Source organism: Pelophylax lessonae (genome assembly GCF_965119305.1).
Source record: "Pelophylax lessonae genome assembly, chromosome: 7".
Classification (NCBI taxonomy): Eukaryota; Metazoa; Chordata; class Amphibia; order Anura; family Ranidae; genus Pelophylax; species Pelophylax lessonae.
In genome coordinates this window covers 237,495,980-237,519,803 of record NC_138774.1, presented here as the reverse complement: position 1 = coordinate 237,519,803, position 23,824 = coordinate 237,495,980, and the positions used below count along the sequence as shown (strand labels likewise).

Genomic DNA, 23,824 nt, shown 5'->3' with positions numbered 1-23,824 from the left:
GTTTACAAATTTATGTGTACGCCAGCAAATACAAGTATCAGCGTATGCCCGCATACAGCAAATTTTGTAATTCAGTGTTAAAGTCAGAATTAGGCAGCAGCTGAGGCTCCTGGGCACCACAAATACAGGTGTATTTTAGCTGTAAATATAAAGAATAGTGCATGCTTCCTCCAATAACCCCTTCTAGTATTAGCTTTTCCTAAAAAAAAAATTACATGATACATAGACTGGAACTTCTACAATAAGGGATCATCTATCTGGTGTGCCTAGAGCAGCATGATGCCAAAGAGCTACCATGGGGCTCATATATTTTTACAGTAAAATTAGTTTTAAAACCACGCTAATGTCTGTAGAGACTTCAATATAAAAGTGAAAGCAGCGGCTAAACTATGTGATGTATCCACAGTTCAAAATCTGTTATGTCCAAAAAAAAAGTCACGCTAGTTGAAAATGTGATATAAGCAATTCAAAAACCTGTTAATCCAACCGTGAAATAATTATTGTGATAAAAATATTAAAGTGTAGAAAGTAAACGAAAAATTGCGAAGAAGATCCTCATTAGCAAAAACGATCTTTAAAGTCTTTACACCAAAATGAATGGGAGCTTCTTAAGTGACACCAACCACCTCAGTTAACAGGGGTGCTTACCGGATCACGTGGACCTTCTATTGCTAGAAAGGTAATCAAGCTTTGGTAGTAACCCTCGATGGGAAGCTGTAAACATATATGCCCTTCTATGGTCTCAGAAACCCGCCACTTATCTCCAAACCAGCCATATCATGTGCCATGGATCAGGGTATATAAGGAGAGAACGCTCCAATACTGTAAAACAGTATAAACTAGTATTGCACTTACATGATTCGTGTGTAAAAAATTGCCTTGTAAAATAATGCTTGCTGGCAAAGAAACGGGAACAGTCCACCCGCGCTTCTGGTGGTCAGTGGGGATGCAGTAATGTCAGCATGCGGCCTCGTCCAACATGTTTCCTTAAAACGAATCTCTTACGGGGCTGTTCCTGTTTCTTTGCCGGCAATGATTATTTTACAAGGCAATTTTTACACATGAATCATGTAAGTGCAATCTAAATATTTAAAAAAAGAGTTTATACTGTTTTACACTATTGGAGCGTTCTCCCCTTATCTACCCTGATCCGTGGCACATGATATGGCTGGCCTGGAGATAAGGGAAGGGTGTCTGAGACCATAGGAGGGCATATCTGTTTACAGCTTCCCATTGAGGGTTACTACCAAAGCTTGGTTGACATTTCTAGCAATAGAAGGTTCACATGATCCAGTAAGTGCCTGTCAATGTCTTACCTTGCCCTCCAGTTGGCAGCCATCTTGGACATGTGCAGACTGCTGCCTCTTATAAACTCTGATTGCATCATCACTTGCCTGCTGCCTGGGTGTCGCATAGTGATGATGCTGCAACCTGACTATATCTATCACCTGATGGGTTGCAGTCCTTGCCCTTGCGTTTGTGCTCCAAGGTGCATCTCTGCTAGCAGTCTTCTGTTCTCTGTGTTCCTATGACCTGGCTTGGCTGACGACTCTCCTGGCTCTCGACCCCACATTGGAAGATGACCCGGCATCAGTAGACTACCCACTTCTGGACTCGACCCTGGCTTGGATGACTACCCGCTTCTGGACTCGACTCCGGCTTGGATAACTATCCATTTCTGGACTACCCGCTTCTGGACTTCCGACTTGTTCCTGCTCTCCCTTCCTTACTCTTGCTGTGCGTTTATGATTGTTTGCTCCAATAAACTGCTTTATTTTACCTGCATCCCCATGTGGTCTGGTTTCCTGGCACCCTGACCACACCCTTGTTAACTGAGGTGGTGGGTGTCACTTAAGGAGCTCCCGTTCATTTTGGTGTTGGAACTTTAAAGATCAGTTTTGCTGTCGAAGATCTTCTTCACTATTTTTCTTCACGTGGACTTTCTACACTTACCGTTAGATTAATGGTTATTGAATTGTGTATATCACATTTTTAACTAGCATGGGTTTTTTCAGATATTTTTATGCTCCGATTCAAGCGGAACAAAGTGAACCTATGGCCAGATTATGGACATTAAGTAAAATAAACCTCTTTAGCTGTGGGCACTGTGGAGCAATTCATCTTCAAAATTCACAGCAGAAGAATTTCAGATTTTAATGTGATTCTGTCTGCAGCAAAGTCTGTATTTGGTGCCACTCACCTGCCCCTGCATGCCTGTCAAACTATGATGTTCGCGAGTGTCTGTACAACCGTTACATCCCCATAGAGTAACATAGGCTGCCGGCACACAGCTCCCAGCCGCTTCAGCCATAGTGCCTGTGTGAATCAGGCCTTACTATTATATGTAATTGTATTCCCTCCCAGCTGCAATGTAAGGATGTCCTCTCTCCAGCCTGAGCTCAGTGCAGATGATGGACAAAGCATCTGTCAACTGTACATGAAACCTTTTTCATCTTCTACTGAAATCCCAGTAAATACGCTTGATTATACAGATGTATCTAAGTGACTCATACCATGCTTCTTTCTTTCAGATTCTTGACATCTCTGGCAATAAGGCACACTGACATGTTCAGTTATGGGAATCGGTGAGGGATCTGAAAACCGATACTGTGTTCCTAAGGAAGCAAAAAAATATTTTTAATGTGACCCTGTTTCAGAAAAAAAAAAAAAGGAAAAGGTTAAAAGTATAAGAAGTTATATATGCCTAGTCTGGGGTCCATTTGTGGAATCTCAAACTATAGTTACCTGGTCTGGTGCCCAATTTTGGAATCTCTGTGTTGCTTCACCACAGAGCCACCTGATGAATCTTCACATCTGACACTGAATGACTTGGTCTATGACCCCCTCTGCATTTCTCCTGCCAGTCGGAGGAGATTCTTTAGGCAGCTTTGCCATACAGCAGAACTGGGCGCCAGAGAAAGTAATCACAGACATATCATTTTAGGTCCTGGTCTGGGGTCTATTTGTGGAATCTCTAGATATAGTTACCTGGGCTAGTGCCCAATCTTGGAATCTTTGCTTTGGTGCACCACAAAGCTACCAGAAGAATTTTCACATCTGACACTAAATGTTTTTGCTATGCAGCAAAACAAAGGTTCCAAGATCAGTGTCAAACTAGATAACTATAGTTAGATTATAGAAAAAATTATTTTAGGACTACAAATAGTTATTGATGAACTTCTCTGGTTGGTGTTGCCATGCAACAGAATAAGGATTATAAGACTGGGCACCAGACCAGCTAATCATCATTGCTCCTGGCAATAAAATCCTGTGAGGAGGGAATGGGGGCCCAAGCCACGCTGTGTGTGTCTATAGACACACACAGCCTGGCTCAGGAGCGCTCCCGCACGAGTGCCCCTATAGCACACAGCTTGCTATGGTGGCACTCGGAGAAGAGGAGGAGCGAATATCGCCTGCAGGGGTCCCCAGAAGAGGAGATAAGTGACTGAAACAATGGAAGTAGGCAATACCCCATCGATGGTTTTAATGGGAGGAATAGTGCCCCAATGTTGGTATCGGTTACAGGAATTTCGCCCCATTGTTTGTATCAATTGGAGGAATAGTGCCCCATTGTTGGTGCCATTGGGAGGAATGGGGCTGGATAAAGGCAAGCAAAGGGCTGCATCTGGCTCCCCGGGCCACAGTTTGGAGACCACTGGTCTAAACTACAGAAATTAATATTTTAGAACAACAAATAGATATGAATAACTTTAGGTGGCTTTGCAATGTAGCAGAATAAGGGTTCGAAGAAAGGGTGCCAGACTAGGTAACCATGGTTAGACTACAGAAATTATGATTTTTAGGACTACTAATAGTAATTAATTTACTTTTTTGATGGCTTTGCCAGGCAACAGAATAGCAGCTCTAAGATTGGGCGCCAGACCAGGTAACCATAGTTTGTCTCCAGAAATTATGATTTTGGGCTACAAATAGACATTAATGAACTTCTTTGGATGGCTTTGCCAAGCAGGAGAACAAATGTTCCAAGATTGAGAGCCAGGCCTGGTAACCAGAGATGGAAATTAAAATTTAAACAAGGGTGTCACTATAGTAATTGCAGATTATTTGACGGCTGCAGGTCCTGGAACAGGGGGCCCGGGGCTGTCTGGCTACACAGAGATGTCCGCAGATAGCATTTGCTAATACAGATGGATAAAGTTCATGTGTGTGTGTATGTATAGGTTGAGTACATCTACAGGATTGCTATGAAAACAATCACTATGTTGTATTGCTAGAGAAATTAGGAGGCCTTGGAGATGGAAATAGTTATGGCTCTGGGTGTAAATATACCTTGTTTTGGATCTGTGGTTTAAAAATTGGGTTACCCAGACAGCTAGCATTTTCAAAAGAGTGTCCGCAATGGTGGTCACCATGTTTCTCGCATGATAGCTTTACCATAAGTTCCAATAACTCACCTGTAAATGGCCCTTGGATTCCTTTTCCTCCTTGAGTAGCTTGGTGAGTACGGTCATGGCCATGTGGCACAGAGTTTCTCCACCGGTGTTCTGTGAATCACATAATCAATATAAAAATATTTGGTGGATTTTCCCTCACAGGCAAATGCGTCACTAATGCCTCGTTTCCACTGAGTGGTACGGTACGGTTCGGTTCAGTACGGTACGGTTCGGAACGGTACACCTTGCGTTTACACTGCCAATAGTGATGATAGGCGTGGGGTAGCAAGAAAGCTGTGATCGACGATTCTCTGTCAACCAATCAAGTTCTGCAGAGTGTAGCTCCACCCTCTTGGTACGGTACTAATGTGCGAAAGGGTACCAAAAAAGTGGTACGGTACAGTTCGGAATTAGGGTACCATTCATAATGGAAACGGCATAAATAGCGTACCGTACCGAACCGTACCAGAAAGCTCAGTGGAAACGAGCCATTAGGGTATAACCTACAAGTGCCATACTTATTATTAGGTAGTTGTTTTAGGAAGTTGAGCTCCAGCTTGATAGGAGCCTCCACACCCCATACCTGGATTCTAAGGATGTGCAGTGGGCTGGCCTGTGTTTTTCTGCACTGGATAAACACTGGTCACTGCCATGGGACATAGAAAATGATGCCAAAGCTAACACCGCACTAGCCTGCATGGTAAAATGCTGTGTTTTACCACACAGGCTACTGAGAACCTAGCCTCAAAGTAGAACTAAACACGCACTGTTTAATTTACATTATCCCTTCTATTTCTGTATGTGGATGATGGCATTGTAATTATTTTAATATAAAAAAAAACATTCAAGTACCTTTTTCCTAATCGATTTACAGCTGTCACATGACCCAGCTCTTTCCCAGCCTGTCTGCAGGGAAACATAAGCAGGAGGAGCTTCTAGTCCTCTGCTGCTGATCACATGTTCAATATAAAAAAAAACAGCCTTTGGAATACAGAGTAAAAAATAAATAAATATTATCAATAAACTGCTTTAAATTGGCATACAAATATATATTTGAAATCAATTCTTTATTATTTTCTGGAAATAACATGGCGTGGGTGGATTTCTGCCAGACACAGGCTGTGTCACTCCCCTCTAGCCTGTGTCTTAAAATAAGAGGGAGGTGAAACCTCCATCAATCTACATGTAATATCTTATCCCCATGGCATGGAGGAGGAGGAGGAGGGAGGGAGGGAGTGGGCTGTCATTTACCCACTCTGTATAGGCCCACATGTGTGACTCTATAGCAGTGATGGCGAACCTTGGCACCCCAGATGTTTTGAAACTACTTTTCCCATGATGCTCAACTACACTGCATAAGCATCATGGGAAATGTAGTTCCAAAACATCTGAGGTGCCAAGGTTCGCCATCACTGCTCTATAGTCCTATGGACTGCTCAGATGTGATAGGGAGGAAATGCTCCACACAGAAACTCACTGAAAACTGAGCATGTGCAGAGTTGCCAGCAAAGCTACAAAATCCCTAGTTGAATTGAGGACATGGACAGAAAGTGGAGACAGAGAGCAGCAGGATCAACAAGCTTTTTCACAGAATATAGAAAATAAATCTCAGTGACTCAGTATGAACAGCATGAAATACACCATTTGATTTTTATGTTTTTTATGATGGGGGTTTAGTTACACTTTAAAGTAATAGATGGCCTAACTAACCAATAGCAGGAGGTGGGGGACAAAACAAAATGCACGCGGCATGACCACAAACCCAAGGTATTTTCCACCAGCAAGGCAAGAAACCTTTTAAAAAGTCATTCGAGCCAGAATCAGCTTGTAGGGCATCTGTTGGTAGCTACAGGGTTTGGCATCATACCACTGTTTAGGCAATGTTCTGCAGTGGTTTACATGTGCGATCCTTCCCTCCCGCATCATTGCTGTACCAAAAATGCGGGTATAACTTTTTTATTAACCCCTTGGTGCCAACAGTATGCAACCTCACAGGACTGGGCTTTTTTCCTTGGGGCCACATATATATGTATCTGTCTTTGTGCTGGGAGCGCGTCAGAGTCAGGAAATTTTGGACAGGACGTTTTTTAAAAAAAGCAAAATGATTCAATTCACTGGAATAAGCAATTCTGCTCTTCCCGAGACACTTACCTTCCCTTGAGTCATTAACTGGAGCCCTAAGTCTGTAAATGGGTGACTCCAAGCCAGTGGAAAAGTGCGGACCTTCCTCATCATGTTGCTTCCTGCAAAGAACACATAAGGTTTATCTCATGTCCCTAAAACCAGTTTCTCCCTCGCCCCATTTACCAAATGAGGTTGAAATTGTAAGAGTAGTTTGGAGTAGAAGACCTGAGCAGTCTTATGACAGTAGGTAATTAAACGATATACAGTCAGGTCCATAAATATTGGGACATCAACACAATTCTAATATTTTTGGCTCTATACACCACCACAATAGATTTGAGTTGAAACAAACAAGATGTGCTTTAACTGCAGACTTTCAGCTTTAATTTGAGGGTATTTACATCCAAATCAGGTGAACGGTGTAGGAATTACAACAGTTTGTATATGTGCCTCCCACTTTTTAAGGGACCAAAAGTAATGGGACAGATTAACAAGCATGAATCAAACTTTCACTTTTTAATACTTGGTTGCAAATCCTTTGCAGTCAATTACAGCCTGAAGTCTGGAACGCATAGACATCACCAGATGCTGGGTTTCATCCCTGGTGATGCTCTGCCAGGCCTCTACTGCAACTGTCTTCAGTTCCTGCTGGTTCTTGGAACATTTTCCCTTCAGTTTTGTCTTCAGCAAGTGAAATGCATGCTCAATCAGATTCAGGTTAGGTGACTGACTTGGCCATTGCATAACATTCCACTTCTTTCCCTTAAAAAACTCTTTGGTTCCTTTCGCAGTATACTTCGGGTCATTGTCCATCTGCACTGTGAAGCGCCGTCCAATGAGTTCTGAAGCATTTGGCTGAATATGAGCAGATAATATTGCCTGAAACACTTCAGAATTCATCCTGCTGCTTTTGTCAACAGTCACATCATGAATAAATACAAGAGTACCAGTTTCATTGGCAGCCATACATGCCCACACCATGACACTACCACCACCATGCTTCACTGATGAGGTGGTATGCTTTGGATCATGAGCAGTTCCTTTCCTTCTCCATACTCTTCTCTTCCCATCACTCTGGTACAAGTTGATCTTGGTCTCATCTGTCCATAGGATGTTGTTCCAGAACTGTGAAGGCTTTTTTAGATGTTGTTTGGCAAACTCTAATCTGGCCTTCCTGTTTTTGAGGCTCACCAATGGTTTACATCTTGTGGTGAACCCTCTGTATTCACTCTGGTGAAGTCTTCGCTTGAATGTTGACTTTGACACACATACACCTACCTCCTGGAGAGTGTTGATCTTGATCTTGCCAACTTGCCAGTTGTGCAGATGTCCCTTCTTTCAAGACTTCCAGTGCATGGTGAGCATAAGCATCCATTATAAAGGGGATAGAGAAAAGGCCGTGACCACCAAGCTGACCCAGCTATACAGTGGATATATGCCAATCAATTCACGGCCGTCACCTGGCCAATGGCACAATTGACCAGTATGGGATACAGCCTATGTTTGGTGTGAGCCCGCGCAGTCCTCCCCATATACTGCGTCTCTCCCTTGCTCCCGCACCCTCACTCACTATTACAGCAAGAGACTCTCTGCCATAGGGGTTCTAAGTTGGCCCGATTCTGCAAACCAAAAGTTATTTGAGGATTTGAACTTCATCTTTTTCAAGATACTAGCCATCATCCATGTCAAGGACTGGCTCTATTTACAGTTTATATTAATCGGTGTGCAGACATTTCTCTAGACGCTTCCCTCTTTCATGGTGAAATCATGTTGATAATTTAGAGCCTATATGCCTCTCAATGACAGTAGAAGTGTATAGGTTTAGATCTGCATTGCATTGCAATAGTTCACAGCATATTTTGAATTATAGGGTCGACAAAATTAGAGTTTAAAGTTTGAAGTTCTCAACCTTTTGAACCATTGGTGCAGCTATATTGGTTATTAATCATACCAGGTACTATATATCATTGTGGCATGCCGACCAGCAAACCGATGAGATAGCAGCATTCAGATATTCCCGGTTGGAATGTATGCAGCTTACTCCGGTCATTGCTGGTCTGATCTTCCAGTGTATGTGTGAGGCCGGCCTTGTATGTGTGATCTCTTTTTTGGTTTTATGTCTTGTGTGTGGTCAGTTCATTTTCTGTATCCTTTCATGGTTTGTACACTGTTCCCCTATGACGGGGGTAATTTTTAGACAATGTGTTACTTTGATCCTTAATAAAGAATTTTTGATTATTCATACAAAGTTGGTCTGAGCATCCCTTTATGCAGCCGTTCTTCAGAGGCTTTTCTTTGGCCCCTTCCATTTTTATTCCCTAGAAGCAGGAAGAGCCAAGGGAAGCTTCAGGGAACCAGTGTGGAACACAGGCTGAGTCAGTTGCCGTGATGACACGTTTCGCAAGCATGCGCTTTATCAAGTCCTGTATTTCACTCTCACCACAGTGACCACTGTGGGTGCCGAGTAGAGATCGACCGATTATCGGCAACATTGATATATCGGGGGCCGATATGCACTTTCCCCGATATATATCGGAATCAGAACCCTGAGGTTACCGATATTGCCGATATTTAGGGAAAGTGCATGTCCTGGGGTGATGCCTGCAGCTAGAGGCATCACCCCGGTACCGGTGTCCATAGGCGACGGTCGGCTGACTTGCAATGACAACCGATGCGGCTGACGTCCCCCCCTCCCGCCGCCTTCCACGGTTCCACCAGGAGACCCGGGCATCCTACCTCCACCGCCGCCACCGAAGAGAAGACCCAGTGTAGCATGAAGATGTGTCCCCGTGAAAGCCGGTATCCCTGCCGCAAGTGCGCATGCGCCGGTCTCCATGTAAAAAACCCGGAAGTGATGTCATGACATCACTTACGGGTACTCGGTGCCGAATTAAAAAAACTGACAGCATTCGAAACAGCCAAACTTGGCGTTTTGAATGCTTTTCAGTGCCGAGTAGGGGTTTGAGGTCTTTTAGACCCCCAGATCCCTCCACAAGGAGTACCTTTAGAAAAAAAAATTTTTTTTACATGTCCGAAAATATCGGCCGATACGGATATCCGATGACCAAAATATCGGTATCGGCATTAAAAAAACAATAATGGTCGATCACTAGTGCCAAGCACAGTCCTTTTTTTTTTTTTTTTTGTTCAGGATTTTCTGGTAGAGCGCAGAATTCATGGTCCCATCAGTTATGGCAAGTTGTCCAGGTCCTGAAGCTGCAAAGTGGCCCCAAACCATCACACTACCCCCATCATGTGTGATTGTTGGTATGATGTTCTTTTTATGAAATGCTGTGTTAATTTTACGCTAGATGTAACGGGACGCATACCAGACAAAAGTTCAACTTTTTTCTCATTAGTCCGCAGAATATTTTCCCAAAAGTCTTAGGGATAATCAGAATGATTTTTTGGCAAATGAGATAAGCCTTTGTGTTCTTTTTGGTCAGCGGTGGCTTTCGCCTTGGAGCTCTCCCATGGATGCCATTTTTGCCCAGTCTCTTTCTTATTGTTCAAATATGAAAATTTACCTTAACTGAGGCAAGTAAGGCCTGCAGTTCTTTAGATGTTGTTCTGGGTTCTTTTATGACCTCCTGGATGAGTCGTCGCCATGCTCTTGGAGTCATTTTGGAAGGCTGGCCACTCCTAGGAAGTTTTCCAAGTTCCAAGTTTTCTCTTTTTGTGGATAATGGCTCTCACCGTGGTTCACTAGAGCCCCAGAGCCTTAGAAGTGGCTTTGTAACCCTTTCCAGACTGATACATGTCGATTACTTTGTTTCTCATCTGCTCCTAAATTTCTTTAGTGGCATGATGTGTTGCTTTTTGAGATTTTTGAGCGTGCTTTACTTTGTGCTTCAGCTTCTGTTTAAGTGATTTCTTGATTCAACAGGTCTGGTAGTAATCAGGCCTGGGTGTGGCAAGAAAAATTTAACACCGCTTTCTGAAAAACTTTGTAACTACGGTTCGGTGGGGGGGGGGGGGGGGGGGATTATTTCACACAGGGCCAGTCAGATTTGGACGGATTTTTCCTTAAATAAATGAAATCATCATTTAAAAACTGCATTCTTACTTGGGTTATCTTTGTGTAATATTCAAATTTGTTTAATGATCTGAATCATTTATCGTATGTGTGAAAAAGAATGCAAATAAAAATAAAAAATAAAAATCAGGATGGGGCAAATACTTTTTCACAGCACTATATGGAAGCTATTTGACCTAATAAAGATTTATATACTGTCCATTCAGTCATGAGATTTACACAATCCTGCCAGACAGCATAGCCAAGTTTGTGACCTGACTTTTCCCAAATGCAGTTATTTAATACGGGTAGGTCACCTTCCCAGGCTGTCCTGTGATTGGCCAATAAAGAGGTAGACTGATGAGGTCAACAATTTCATCTCTTCTGTTGGGATGTGTTTTCTCAGTGCAACAGGGCCTGATTGGCACCTAATGCTGCCCCCCCCCCCCTCCATTGCTACCTCTTGGGCTGCCTTCACACTTAGTGTTTCCGGAAACCATGACAAAACACACAGAAAATGCATGCTTTGCTGCGCCCTTCAGAAACATGTTGAAAATGCACATTGTGCTTGCGGTGCCATAAATCGTTTTTGGCACCCCAAGCGCGGTTAGCAGATGAATATTTTGGCACCCAGATTGTAAGCTCCTTGAGGGCAGGGACTGAAATTAATGTAATATATTTATATATATATATATATATATATATATATATAGCGCTGAGAAAATTTTCAGTGCTACATATGTACCTGAAATAAATAAAAAATGCCAAGGCTGATGATATTTTTACTCATAACTCCATTCACTCACTGAACAATGGCTGGCTTGCACATCTTCCCTCGGGCTGGTGATCGGTTCAGGCTGTTCTCTAGGTGGTGACGAAGCTGAGTAACTTCCTTCTGTAAATTGTGGATGGCCTCACTGGAGGGAGAGAAAACAAAAAATCCAATGAACATGAATAACAGAACAAGCCATGGCATGATATACTACAGCTGCCAAGCTTTTAATATCTCAGAACTTTTTACAATGCAGAAGATACGTCAGCTTTCCTAGTGATCAGCGGTCGACCGGGAAATCAAACTGGATATTGCTCTTAATACTTACAGGACATTCTTAGCAGACTCTTCCATATCTGTGCAGTTTGATAATATCATTCCTTGTGTACATGCATAGGCACATCGGTGTAAACATAGAGGTTCACAAATATTATATTGATTGCATATATGCCCATAGTGTTCATACTAACAAACTAACTTGGCAAACAGTCAGCAATCTTTCACCTGTGGAATATAGCAACACCTAGTTACCTGTAACCAAACACAAACCCTAGGAGATCCGGGATGAGTCAGGAAGTGCTGAGGAAGAAGGGGGGGGGGGCATAGAAAAGACATGGGTGTTTATCGAATGATTATGGTATGGGGAAGGGAATCATGAGTCATTCCCGATTTATTACTCATCCATGTCTGGCTCTGAAGATCTACTCTTCCAAGTCACACACTGTACTTTCAGGAATCTTCCTATTGCTTTCTAGCACTGATTGATGCTTGGCTCTCCCGAAATAGAGCATTATAATCTCTAGCTCCAGCTAAAAGGTGAACCAGAAAGGACTAGATAATTTTTTTGTTACCAATGACCAGGAAGACACCAACTTTACACCACCCCTTACCCAATGGGAAACGCGTTAGTGTTTTATCTGCAGAATGTTGATTTGTCTTGGCTCCCACTGTTAGACTCTCTCTCCCACCCTTAGACTTTGTCCTTGATTAAATCAAAGCGCTAGAATAATCTCACAGACACAACCCATGGTAGTAGCCACTAAACCTAAAAACCCTTAGCAACGAACTCAATGACCATTTATTGGGTAATGTCAAAATTCAACTGACCAGATGCAGAGCACTTACTAGGAACAAGCAGCAAATAGGTAAACTCTTGGAGAGGCAATCAAATCTAAATACACAAGGACACCTTAATAAATTCCTGTCTGAGATTGATGGGTACCCCCACCCATCTATACACCCAATGGAGAAAAATCTTAGAAGCACAAATGCCTGTTGAAGAGGTAGATTCTGCTATCTGTTCCATGAAATCAGGCAAAGCCAGGCTCCTTCTCCCGCTGAATTCACTTTGTCTGGTTATATTTTCCACAGCATTCAACGCCATTTTAGATGGTAAACGCCTTCCAAGAGACACCCTTTCCAAAAATGTGTCAGATCCACATGAAAGGTACGACTCTCGATAACTGCTTTAGCTACTGGTCCATTGCATTGTTAAACTTAGACCTGAAAATGTTCATGGAAATCCTTGCAAACCATGTTCTACCACACGTCAGCCTTGATTTAAGCTGACCAAGACAGATTAATTCCCAACAGGAATACCCTCCAAACCCTAAACCTAGTCCATCATGCCCACCAAACGAAACCTCCACTCTTGCTCCTACTGACTCTTGGTCTGCTATCTACCAATGCAGAAAAAGCATTCGACTGGGTCAGCTGTCACACGTTTGATTAGTACTAAATATGATAAATTGGATCCGGACGTTTAACTTTACCACCTCTGCAGCAGTCAAAGCGAATGGTATTCTATCCAATGCCTTCAATCTTACCAGTGGCACCAGGCAAGGCTGCCCACTCTCCCCCCTTTATTTGTCCTTACCATGGAAATCCCTGCTGAGTGCAATTCCACAAAGTAGCAGTGAGCGCAGATGACCTGCTTCCTAAATGACTTCTAATTACGAAAATAACTATCAGAGGCTGTAGGAGTTCTACTCCCGTCCTTTATTATCCAAAGACTCAATGGCAGTTTCTTCTCACTGAAATGGTCTTCCTCTCACTGTAGATATTTGGGAACCAATATCTGATGAACTCTCTAAACTTTATTAACCAAACTTGAAACCTATGCTTTGGATGTTCAAGCTTGCTCTAGACTAGAGAGATGACATAAGGGTATGTTTACACGGTTTGGAAGGAACAACATCATAAATATGAATATCCTCTTGTGACTCACTCACTACTAACAACATTTCTTACAGAATGCACTTTCTTATATTTCATCTGGGCTCAGAAAAGACATAGGTTCAAATGAACCATCCTGTGACTCCCAAAGGTCAAAGGGAAATGGGTTTTTCAGACCCTACCCAAAATGAAGAAGTGGCCTATATACCGAGAATAATGGAGAGTTCCTCATATAACCAATAGATACAATCAGAACAAGATATTTTTCCCCTTCTTCCACTAAGATGATTAACCTGCTGCACAACCAATTCCAATCAGCCCTTAAGACCCCTCGTTTGATAGGACCCACATGTGCTATTGCTCTTAAAAGAAATGTTCTCCCAAATCTGTTCAATATATCCTCCAATGACCTGTCCTGGGCTCTCTAGACTTTACCCTGGGCAACTTCGTGGTACTATTCCTCCATTTGTTTGACTCAGGGTCATTTAGGACCCTACATTTTAACAGAGATAGGAGCTTCACATCCCTGGAAGACTAAAATGAAGGACCTGTGTCCATGGGCTTTTTTTCACATCGTATAGATTTTGCATTCACATACAAAGCTATAGGAATGTAAAACGCACTTAAAGCAGGTAAATGCAGGTCAGAAGGCGATAAGGTGCAGGACAAATGCACCTGTTAATTGATTCTGATTTAATTTTTAAAAATCATTTTAAACTGATGTCAAACTAATGCCGAAAACACAAGCTCAAAACTTGTCAGCACTGGTCCTTAGATGTATAAAAAGTTGCTTATACTGATAAAGGGATCCATTTACAAAGCTATCCCCAACAAGAATAATATTTTTAGCTGTTCTCGTCGAAAATTGAACATTTTTGCATGTTTTAGTGGAACTTTCTCTGGACTTTTCACTTCACTCAGTACTTTTCACTTTTTATTGATTTCTCATCTTTTGTGCTTTAAAGAAGCAGGAGTGTGTTATTTGACGTGATTTCTTATGTTTACTTTTTTCACATTGGCATTTTTAAATGAGTACCTTCATTTATTCATCACCATTTAGGAGAATTTTTTACCCTGAGTATTTTCATATTTAGCACACCTTCACATTTTACATTTAATTTTTATTCCCTGGGTTCAGGAATTCAGGTGCTGCTTTTTTTATCCCACGTTTAGCGCATCAATACATTTACCAAATACAATAATAATAGCTGAATCCTTCCAAAATAGTCAGATCAGCAGTAGACTTAAACAGAAGTATGGCCAAAGCTTTTTTTGGTTATATTTCTTTTGTGGGTCATAGGCCTGAACTTACTTATTCTCTCCTGTGACTCTAATCGGCCAACATTGGGCTAAAGCCTGCTGTTTGCTGACCTCAAAGAACTGCTCTAGGCTCTGGAAGGATCCCGACCATATTGACGTGATCCATGCAGATGCCTGATCGGCAAGCTGGCTCAGCCTCTCGCCGGATTCAGACACTCGCGCCCCTTCCCCAGCCCAGCACTACAGTGAGCACTGGAGGGGCAGAACGGAGAGCGATGACTGACAGTCAATGTTCACTGCTCTAAGCTTACCAAGAACTCAGCGATCAGCGGTCATGTGATCATTCAGTTTTCGGGCTTAGAGCCAGCGGGGGACAAATTCTGCATCACACCGATGCTGCACCATGGGGGTTGAGTATGTATGTTTATTTTTAACAACCCCTACCTTCTCCTTTAAAAGTCAAGAAGAGTGAAGCATCATCACTGTTTTCCACTACCAAGCATGAAAGAAATCGCATAGTGCAGCAAGCAGATATGGCTGCTCCAGTAGCCCCTTATACAGTGGGTACGGAAAGTATTCAGACCCCCTTAAATTTTTCACTCTTTGTTATATTGCAGCCATTTGCTAAAATCATTTAGGTTCATTCTTCTTCCTCATGAATGTACACATAGCACCCCATACTGATAGAAAAACACAGAATTGTTGACATTGTTGCAGATTTATTAAAAAAGAAAAACTGAAATATCACATGGTCCTAAGTATTCAGACCCTTTGCTCAGTATTTAGTAGAAGCCCCCTTTTGATCTAATACAGCCAGGAGTCTTTTTGGGAAAGATGCAACAAGTCTTTCACACCTGGATTTGGGGATCCTCTGCCATTCCTCCTTGCAGATCCTCTCCAGTTCTGTCAGGTTGGATGGTAAATGTTGGTGGACAGCCATTTTTAGGTCTCTCCAGAGATGCTCAATTGGGTTTAAGTCAGGGCTCTGGCTGGGCCATTCAAGAACAGTCACGGAGTTGTTGTGAAGCCACTCCTTTGTTATTTTAGCTGTGTGCTTAGGGTCATTGTCTTGTTGGAAGGTAAACCTTCGGCCCAGTCTGAGGTCCAGAGCACTCTGGAGAAGGTTTTTGTCCAGGATATCCCTGTACTTGGCCGCATTCATCTTTCCCTCGATTGCAACCAGTCGTCCTGTCCCTGCAGCTGAAAAACACCCCCACAGCATGATGCTGCCACCACCATGCTTCACTGTTGGGACTGTATTGGACAGGTGATGAGCAGTGCCTGGTTTTCTCCACACATACCGCTTAGAATTAAGGCCAAAAAGTTCTATTTTGGTCTCATCAGACCAGAGAATCTTATTTCGCGCCATCTTGGACTCCTTCAGGTGTTTTTTAGCAAACTCCATGCGGGCTTTCATGTGTCTTACACTGAGGAGAGGCTTCCGTCGGGCCACTCTGCCATAAAGCCCCGACTGGTGGAGGGCTGCAGTGATGGTTGACTTTCTACAACTTTCTCCCATCTCCTGACTGCATCTCTGGAGCTCAGCCACAGTGATCTTTGGGTTCTTCTTTACCTCTCTCACCAAGGCTCTTCTCCCCCGATAGCTCAGTTTGGCCGGACGGCCAGCTCTAGGAAGGGTTCTGGTCGTCCCAAACGTCTTCCATTTGAGGATTATGGAGGCCACTGTGCTCTTAGGAACCTTAAGTGCAGCAGAAATCTTTTTGTAACCTTGGCCAGATCTGTGCCTTGCCACAATTCTGTCTCTGAGCTCTTCAGGCAGTTCCTTTGACCTCATGATTCTCATTTGCTCTGACATGCATTGTGATCTGGAAGGTCTTATATAGACAGGTGTGTGGCTTTCCTAATCAAGTCCAATCAGTATAATCAAACACAGCTGGACTCAAATGAAGGTGTAGAACCATCTCAAGGATGATCAGAAGAAATGGAAAGCACCTGAGTTAAATATGAGTGTCACAGCAAAGGGTCTGAATACTTAGGACCATGGGATATTTCAGTTTTTCTTTTTTAATAAATCTGCAACAATGTCAACAATTCTGTGTTTTTCTGTCAGTATGGGGTGCTATGTGTACATTCATGAGGAAGAAGAATGATCCTAAATGATTTTACCAAATGGCTGCAATATAACAAAGAGTGAAAAATTTAAGGGGGTCTGAATACTTTCCGTACCCACTGTACATGCACAAGATGGCCAAAAGTTTGTTGATACCGGACCATCACACCTACTGTATATGAGCTTTTTGGAAATTCCATGACCATGGACTTTGCTATGGCGTTGTCCCCTCCCCTTGTGGATATATCGGTCTCCATTCTTCTAGAAAGTTTTTAAATAAGACTTTTGAGCATTTCTCTGTAGGAATTTGTGCTCACCCAGCCAAAATAGCATTGGTGAGGCCTGGTACTGATACCAGATGAGAAGGCCTAGCTTGCTGTTCCAATTCATTCCAAAGGTGTTCTGTAGGATTGAGGTCATGGCTCTGCAGGCCATTTCATGTTCCTCCACACCAAAGTCTTTATAGAGCCGGCTTTGTGCACAGGGGACCAGTCATGCGGGAACAGAAAAGAGCCTTCACCAAACTATTGCCATTAAGAGTTGGAAGTGCACAATTGTCCAAAATGTCTTTGTAACCTTCACTGGAAACACCTAGTCTGCTGACATATATGAAGGCGTGTCTACGTACGTTTGGCCATAAAGTAGGTGTGATGGTCAGGTGTCCACAAACCTCTCCGTCTGGAAATTCTAGTTGTCTAGCTGTCATGTTGACCCTTTGGCATAAATATTTTACGAGTCACTGATCTGGAACAAGTATGCTGATATCTTTTTACTCTTTACTTGCTGCATGTTTAGTTGGATATGTGTTTAATGGCACTTTTCCACTGCAAGTACCGGCTCGGCTCTACTCGGCTCTGCTTGGCCCTGCTTGGCCCGGTTTGGTTTTCCACTGCATGGTAACGCATGGTACATTGTTGGAACGGTTTGGTACGGTATGGTTTGCTTTTCCACTAAAGTAGTACTAAAGTAAGTGGGTGGAATAACAACAATTCTCTGACCAATCAGTGGCTAGTAGTGACAAACAGTCAGCTGCATGCAAAGGATTGTGGGATATGGTCCCGGTATGGTACCTCTTGGAACCACAATCGAGGTGGTACTGTTTTAAAGAGCCATATCGTTCGGTTCCATGTAGTGGAAAAGCGCCGCCGTACCGTACCGAACCGTTCCAACACCGTACCGTGCGGTACCAGCAGTGTAAAAGCACAAAAGCGAGCCGAACCGTTCGGTTCCATGCAGTGGAAAAGCGCCATTAGAAGATTCTGATTCTAGACAACCTAGTGTTTTCCAGCAGCAATGGCAGCTCTCATGCTACTTTAAAGTGGAACTCCCACTTTAGCCAGCAACTGTCCGATCTTCTAACATAACTTCTGTGCACAGCTCTTTTCTGTCACTAAAATTATATTTACAGAGCGAGAAGTAGAGTAAGTCACTATATTGGCCGCACTCTAGGGTAAAGCATCCTTAACAGACCATGTTTTCATCAAATCCTCCACTTAATAAATACTGGTTTAGACAATTAAGCTAATTCAAGTGTACACAGATGTGCCTAGTGAGCTAGAAAATACTTTAGAGACCCAATTAGAGGGAAAAAAAGCTTCTCGCCAAATATAGTGTACCCAGTTGTAGCAGAGCACCTGGAAGTGGTCTGCTGACACACAAACGAAAAAACAATCTTGTTTCTTAATAGTTTATTCTCTTGGTTCCTTAAAAGACTTCTCTTTTTTTCTAGCACAACATGCAATAGAAATCTGTTTTTGCTATATTAGGCAAACCGCTAAATACACCGGAGAAAATTCATATATGAGAGCTGTTTCACTTGCCAAAGGATTTGCATTTCTGTCCACCCAGTCCTGAGATTTCCCCAGCTCTGTCACATAGCACAGTTCTGTCTGACAGGGCATGAAACATTTTTCTTTTTCTCTGCTGCAGTTTTAGTTTAACTTACAAGTAATGCCCCTCCCTGTGAATGGACAGTGAAAGGAGAAGCAGCAGAATGATTGGCACATCTCTCTTTTCTTCTACCAGCATGCTCCTTGTTAGCACATAAGCACTCATTGGCTCCTTGTGCTGCTTCTCCCTCTCTCTGCTGCACAAGGACTGCAAGAAGATGATGCCAAAGTCCTATTGAGCTACTTGCATTCCTTTTTAAACGGTTTTTATTAAAGGCAAAAGAAACATGGTACAGCAATATGCAGTGGAAATAGTAGGTACATGCCTAGATAAAACAAGGCGAGCTACTTGCATTCATAAAAAAAAAAACATTTAATGGCATATTAATCATAGTAGAGATGCATTAATTTGTGTCTTTCATATCTGTGTCGATTTCAACTTTTAAAAGAAGTAAAAAGTAAAAAAGAGGCATGGTTTTTACTCTGTGGCACTTTTTCCACTGCGAGTACCGGCTCGGCTCTACTCGGCCCTGCTTGGCCCGGTTTGCTTTTCCACTGCTGGTACCGCATGGTACGGTGTTGGAACGGTTCGGTACGGTACGGTATGGTTTGCTTTTCCACTAAAGTAGTACTAAAGTTAAGTGGGTGGGATAACAACGATTCTCTGACCAATCAGTGGCTAGTAGTGACTGCATGCAAAGGATTGTGGGATATGGTACCGGGTATGGTACCTCTTGGAACCACAATCGAGGTGGTACTGTTTTAGAGAGCCGTACCGTTCGGTTCCATGCAGTGGAAAAGCGCCGCCGTACCGTACCGAACTGTTCCTACACCGTACCATGCGGTACCAGCAGTGGAAAAGCACAAAAGCGAGCCGAAGCGTTCGGGTTCCATGCAGTGGAAAAGCGCCATAATAAGATGCCTTATTCAGACTCTGTCTTGAGTAAATAATTCATTACTGAGCACCGGTTCGTAAAACGGATATCTTTAAACCAGAGATATGGAGAATGGGCCTTTCAAGACCTAAACTATAAGGAAAGGCTGAGAATGTGTATTTGCACCAGCATTTTTCAACCAGGGTGCTGTTTGGGTTTGCTCAGGGTGCCACAAGCACAGGATACAGTTTGCCCTATATTACCATCATGTGTTGGCAGATCGTCCGCCAGCGCCATAACAACCAATGACACTCTGAAGCCATGACAGACAATATTATTAATTGCAATGGTGCTGGCGGCAGGCCCACTTGCATCATGACAGGCAGAAATATGTTGCTTATCTACAAGAAAAAATAGAAGGCCGTCTAAGCTCAAACCAGGGTAGCACTCAGTCCCCAGTATTCAGAAAAAAATTAAAGGAAATATGCCCATGGGACTTTTTTAAATGGTGGTGAATAAAATGGTACAACAAAATATTAAAACGTTTTTAATATTTCGTTGTACCATTTTATTCAGCACCACTCAGAAAAGTCCTATGGGCATAGCTCCTTTTGTTTTTTTCTTGATGCTTATCTAGGGCAGGTGGCATGCAGGGCCACCCCCAGCATTTAAGAGAGTACAGAATTGTGCCTCCGTCCAGACCTGCTCTGCCTACCACCTTCTGCCATGCTTGTGGAGTCGTAAGATAGGGTTATGATGGGAAGGGGGGACCTCTGATGTGATGGGGGCACCTCTGACCTGAGGCTTCTGAAGTTTAATTTCATCATGGTGGCTGTGTGCATCATCTCAGGCACAGATTTTCCATTGATAAGTAACATTTACCTTTTTTATACATTTTAGACTGGAGTGCCTCAAGAGTTTGCATACTTTTTAAGGGTGTTGTGACTGAAAAGCTTGCGAAAACCTGATTTAGACAAAAAAGTGTGCTTGTGGGTAATTCTGTTACCATATTAAATATAAAAAGGCTCAAAAAAATGTTTTCTATCTTTAACTTAACCTGGCCTAAAATTTTTTTTGGTAACAACAGAGCTGAAGTGCTGCATCTAGATCAAATTGATTTCTGTACCCATGCTAGGGTTGCGAACTGTCCAATGTTCAACTGGACAGCCCAGTTATCACTCTTTGTCCAGGTTACATGGCTCTAAACCTTTTGTCTGGTTTTGTGCAGCCTGTGTAGTAAAATTATATATCTAGTAGATCATTTAGTAGCAAGTGGTCGTTTTCCAGAAGCCGCCACTCGGAAGTCTCTTCTCCCTACAGATCAGTCTTCTACTTATTGGATATTCCAGAACTGGTGGTGAAATGCTCTCAGAACAAATTCAAACTATCAGTGAGTTGGTGGTTTCAGCTAGCTGGCTGTGTGAGCAGCAATTGTGATTGTTGAGGGTGATGAGACAGACAGTGCCGCACTATACACCATCTTGGCAAGGAGCTCTTGAGGACAGAGACACTAATCTGTGCTGATCAGTGTGGACTGGAGGTAGTCCATTGGGAGTTCACAGCCTATAACTTTAGAGCAGCTTTTCTAACCCCCCCCCCCTACAGGAACCCCGTAAATAATGTTCAGATCTCAAGGAACCACTGCTTAAACTAATTCCTTGGTTCATTGGTGGTCTGTGGGGAGAATGGTTCTTTGTTTGGTGGTCAGTGGGAAGAATGTGCCTTATACTGGTGGTCCGTGGGAAGAATACTCCCTATGTTGGTGGTCAGTGGGGGGAGTGTGCCTTATTATTGGTGACCAGTGGGAAGAATGTGCCCTATCTTGGTGGTCAGTGGGAAGAATGCTCCTTACATTGGTGGACAGTGGGAAAAATACTCCTTTCATTGGTGGTCAGTGGGAAGAATACACCTTACATTTTTGTGGTCAGTGGGAAGAATACTCCTTACATTGGTGGTCAGTGGGAAGAATACTCCTTACATTGGTGGACAGTGGGAAAAATACTCCTTTCATTGGTGGTCAGTGGGAAGTATACACCTTACATTGGTGGACAGTGGGAAAAATACTCCTTACATTGGTGGTCAGTGGGAAGAATGCTCCTTACATTGGTGGACAGTGGGAAGACTACGCCTTACATTGATAGTCAATAGGAAGAATGCAACCCTTACACTGTTGTTCAGAATGCCACTCTTACAGACAGCTGTTGACTCTGCCAAGTGGCACTGGCCCCAGAACTGTGCAGGTACTGCCAAATGGGATGTCAAATCAGCCACAGCTCAAGGAACCCATAGTATCCTCTTCAGGAACCCTGGAGTTCAACCGAACACTGACTGAGAATGGCTGCTCTAGAGTGTGTGGTTGATATTGGGACTCAAGAATGTATTGCATCATATATCTGTAACATGGTGGTATATCTAACACTTTAGTCTTTAATAATGGTTCTTTCTCTAAAAACCTGGCAATTTATGTAGTAACTTGGAAGCATTCTTCTTTTACGAATTCAATAGTTTATAGATAAAATTTGAAGTGACAAAAGACAACCCGTAGTAATGCCACACCTTTGAGAAAAGAAGACAAAGTTTGGCAATTGTCTGGTTTTGGCCTTAACAAATGGTGCCAACCCTAGTCCTGATGGAGACCCCTTAGATCCTAGAGTCAGACGGTATGTAGGTCGTTCATTTCTCTGAATATGCCCTATCCCCTATGGACAGTGCCAATTCTCTACTGCTCTCCAAACCTCTTTTATTGGACAGTTGAATGACAGGGGTTGTGAATCCGCAACAAGGAAAATCTCAGTTTGGGCTTAAAGAGACCATATTATGCATCTGCATGTTCTGTACCTGCAAAAACCTCCCTTGCATTGACATCAAAAAAGTCCTGAGACTGCTGCTGGGCACTGTCATATAGTATCCCCCTTTGCTTCTCCCCTGTCAGCTACATAAAGGGTTTGGTAGGTGGGTGAGGGGCAAAGCAGAGGAGCTGGGCCAGCACAGTTACTAGACACCCTCAGAAGTAGAGAGTGCAAATACATTGCAGGAAGAATGAGAAACTGTAGCTGTGCTAGGAATAGATTCAAAGAGTGGTCAAGTTTCTCAGTTCAAAGGCATGATGGTGTTCTGTGACTGACCAGAGTTCCTTCCACCAAACACCAATCACCACTGCTTTAAAAGGGTAGCAGGAAACACACAAGATGGTCCAAAGCAAATTCTAGAAAAATCATAATTCCTTTTTAATAAAACATATAATTCCTGACTTACTCTCTGGCTACGCGAGACTCCATAATGTTCCGCAGAGGCTGGGATGGTTCGTCAGTAGGTGAAGGAAGTAGAGAGGCTCCAGACGACACATTACCAATAACATCATTTGATCTTTCCTGTTCGGAGTCTGATTCATCTGTAAGAGCAGAGAGATTATTACAAAGAACCCTGAAGTCATCAATTGTTCCTTTGAATGTTTAAAGCTGAACTTCAGCCATTCCTTCAGTCTTGTACAGTTGTACAGGCTCCTCTCCTGTACTGAAATCTCTGATTATCCTGATTTCACTGCACACTGTGAGCATTAGAAGCTGCAGCAAATCAGATTAAGACCACCATATTTGGATGTTCACATCATCTAGCCCTTTCTTCCCTCTTCTGCCCATTTGACTTATTGGATTTCAGTCCTTTTAATCATAGAGGCTCAGCATCAGGTCTCATGCAAATGCAGCCTGCCTATGAATAGCCACTCCTCCAGAATGACATCCACTCATCAAGGAATTTTGATATTTGCAAAACCCCTGCCAAGGCTGAGGGCCCTGGCCATGGGCAAGAGAAGGAATACACCGCCAGGACAAAAGGATGTTAAGAGACTGTGGAATAAAAAATCTGGAAGCATGTTAGCCGCTCACTGACAGGCTTTGCCCCTACTGGTATCGACAGTTGGCAGGAACGTGTTTATGAGGTTGGTTTCACCGAAACGCATTCCTCCTGACTGCACCCGAAGGGGCAAAGCCTGCTCATGAGCCACTGATATACTTCCATTCAGATTTCGACAGAAAAAAATCTTATGAGCAAGACTAGGCATGCTCAGAGACGAAAGAACACATACAAAGCAATCCAACATATGACATCACTTCTGAAGTAGAATTCTGTCGTACGGGAAAATTCGTATGAAAATAACCTCTTCACTTTCCACATCAGGCTAGCATGCCACAAAAAAACAGACGACAAATCATTCGATAATTTGATCGTGTGTACAGGGCTTTAGCCTTCC

General features: G+C 43.0%; 1 protein-coding gene across 3 annotated transcripts in view; it reads right to left on the bottom strand.

Moving 5' to 3' along the window:
• AKNA (AT-hook transcription factor) overlaps positions 1-23,824 on the bottom strand; it is a 116,227-nt gene that overhangs the window by 16,659 nt on the left and 75,744 nt on the right. For all 3 annotated transcript variants that reach the window (XM_082264499.1, XM_082264498.1, XM_082264500.1), the window contains exons 15-19: positions 22,831-22,966; positions 11,340-11,450; positions 6,546-6,637; positions 4,416-4,505; positions 2,514-2,615 (exon numbers count right to left, since the gene is read on the bottom strand). In XM_082264499.1, the coding sequence (XP_082120625.1) occupies positions 2,514-2,615; positions 4,416-4,505; positions 6,546-6,637; positions 11,340-11,450; positions 22,831-22,966 (531 nt within the window). The remainder of the gene's footprint in view (positions 1-2,513; positions 2,616-4,415; positions 4,506-6,545; positions 6,638-11,339; positions 11,451-22,830; positions 22,967-23,824) is intronic.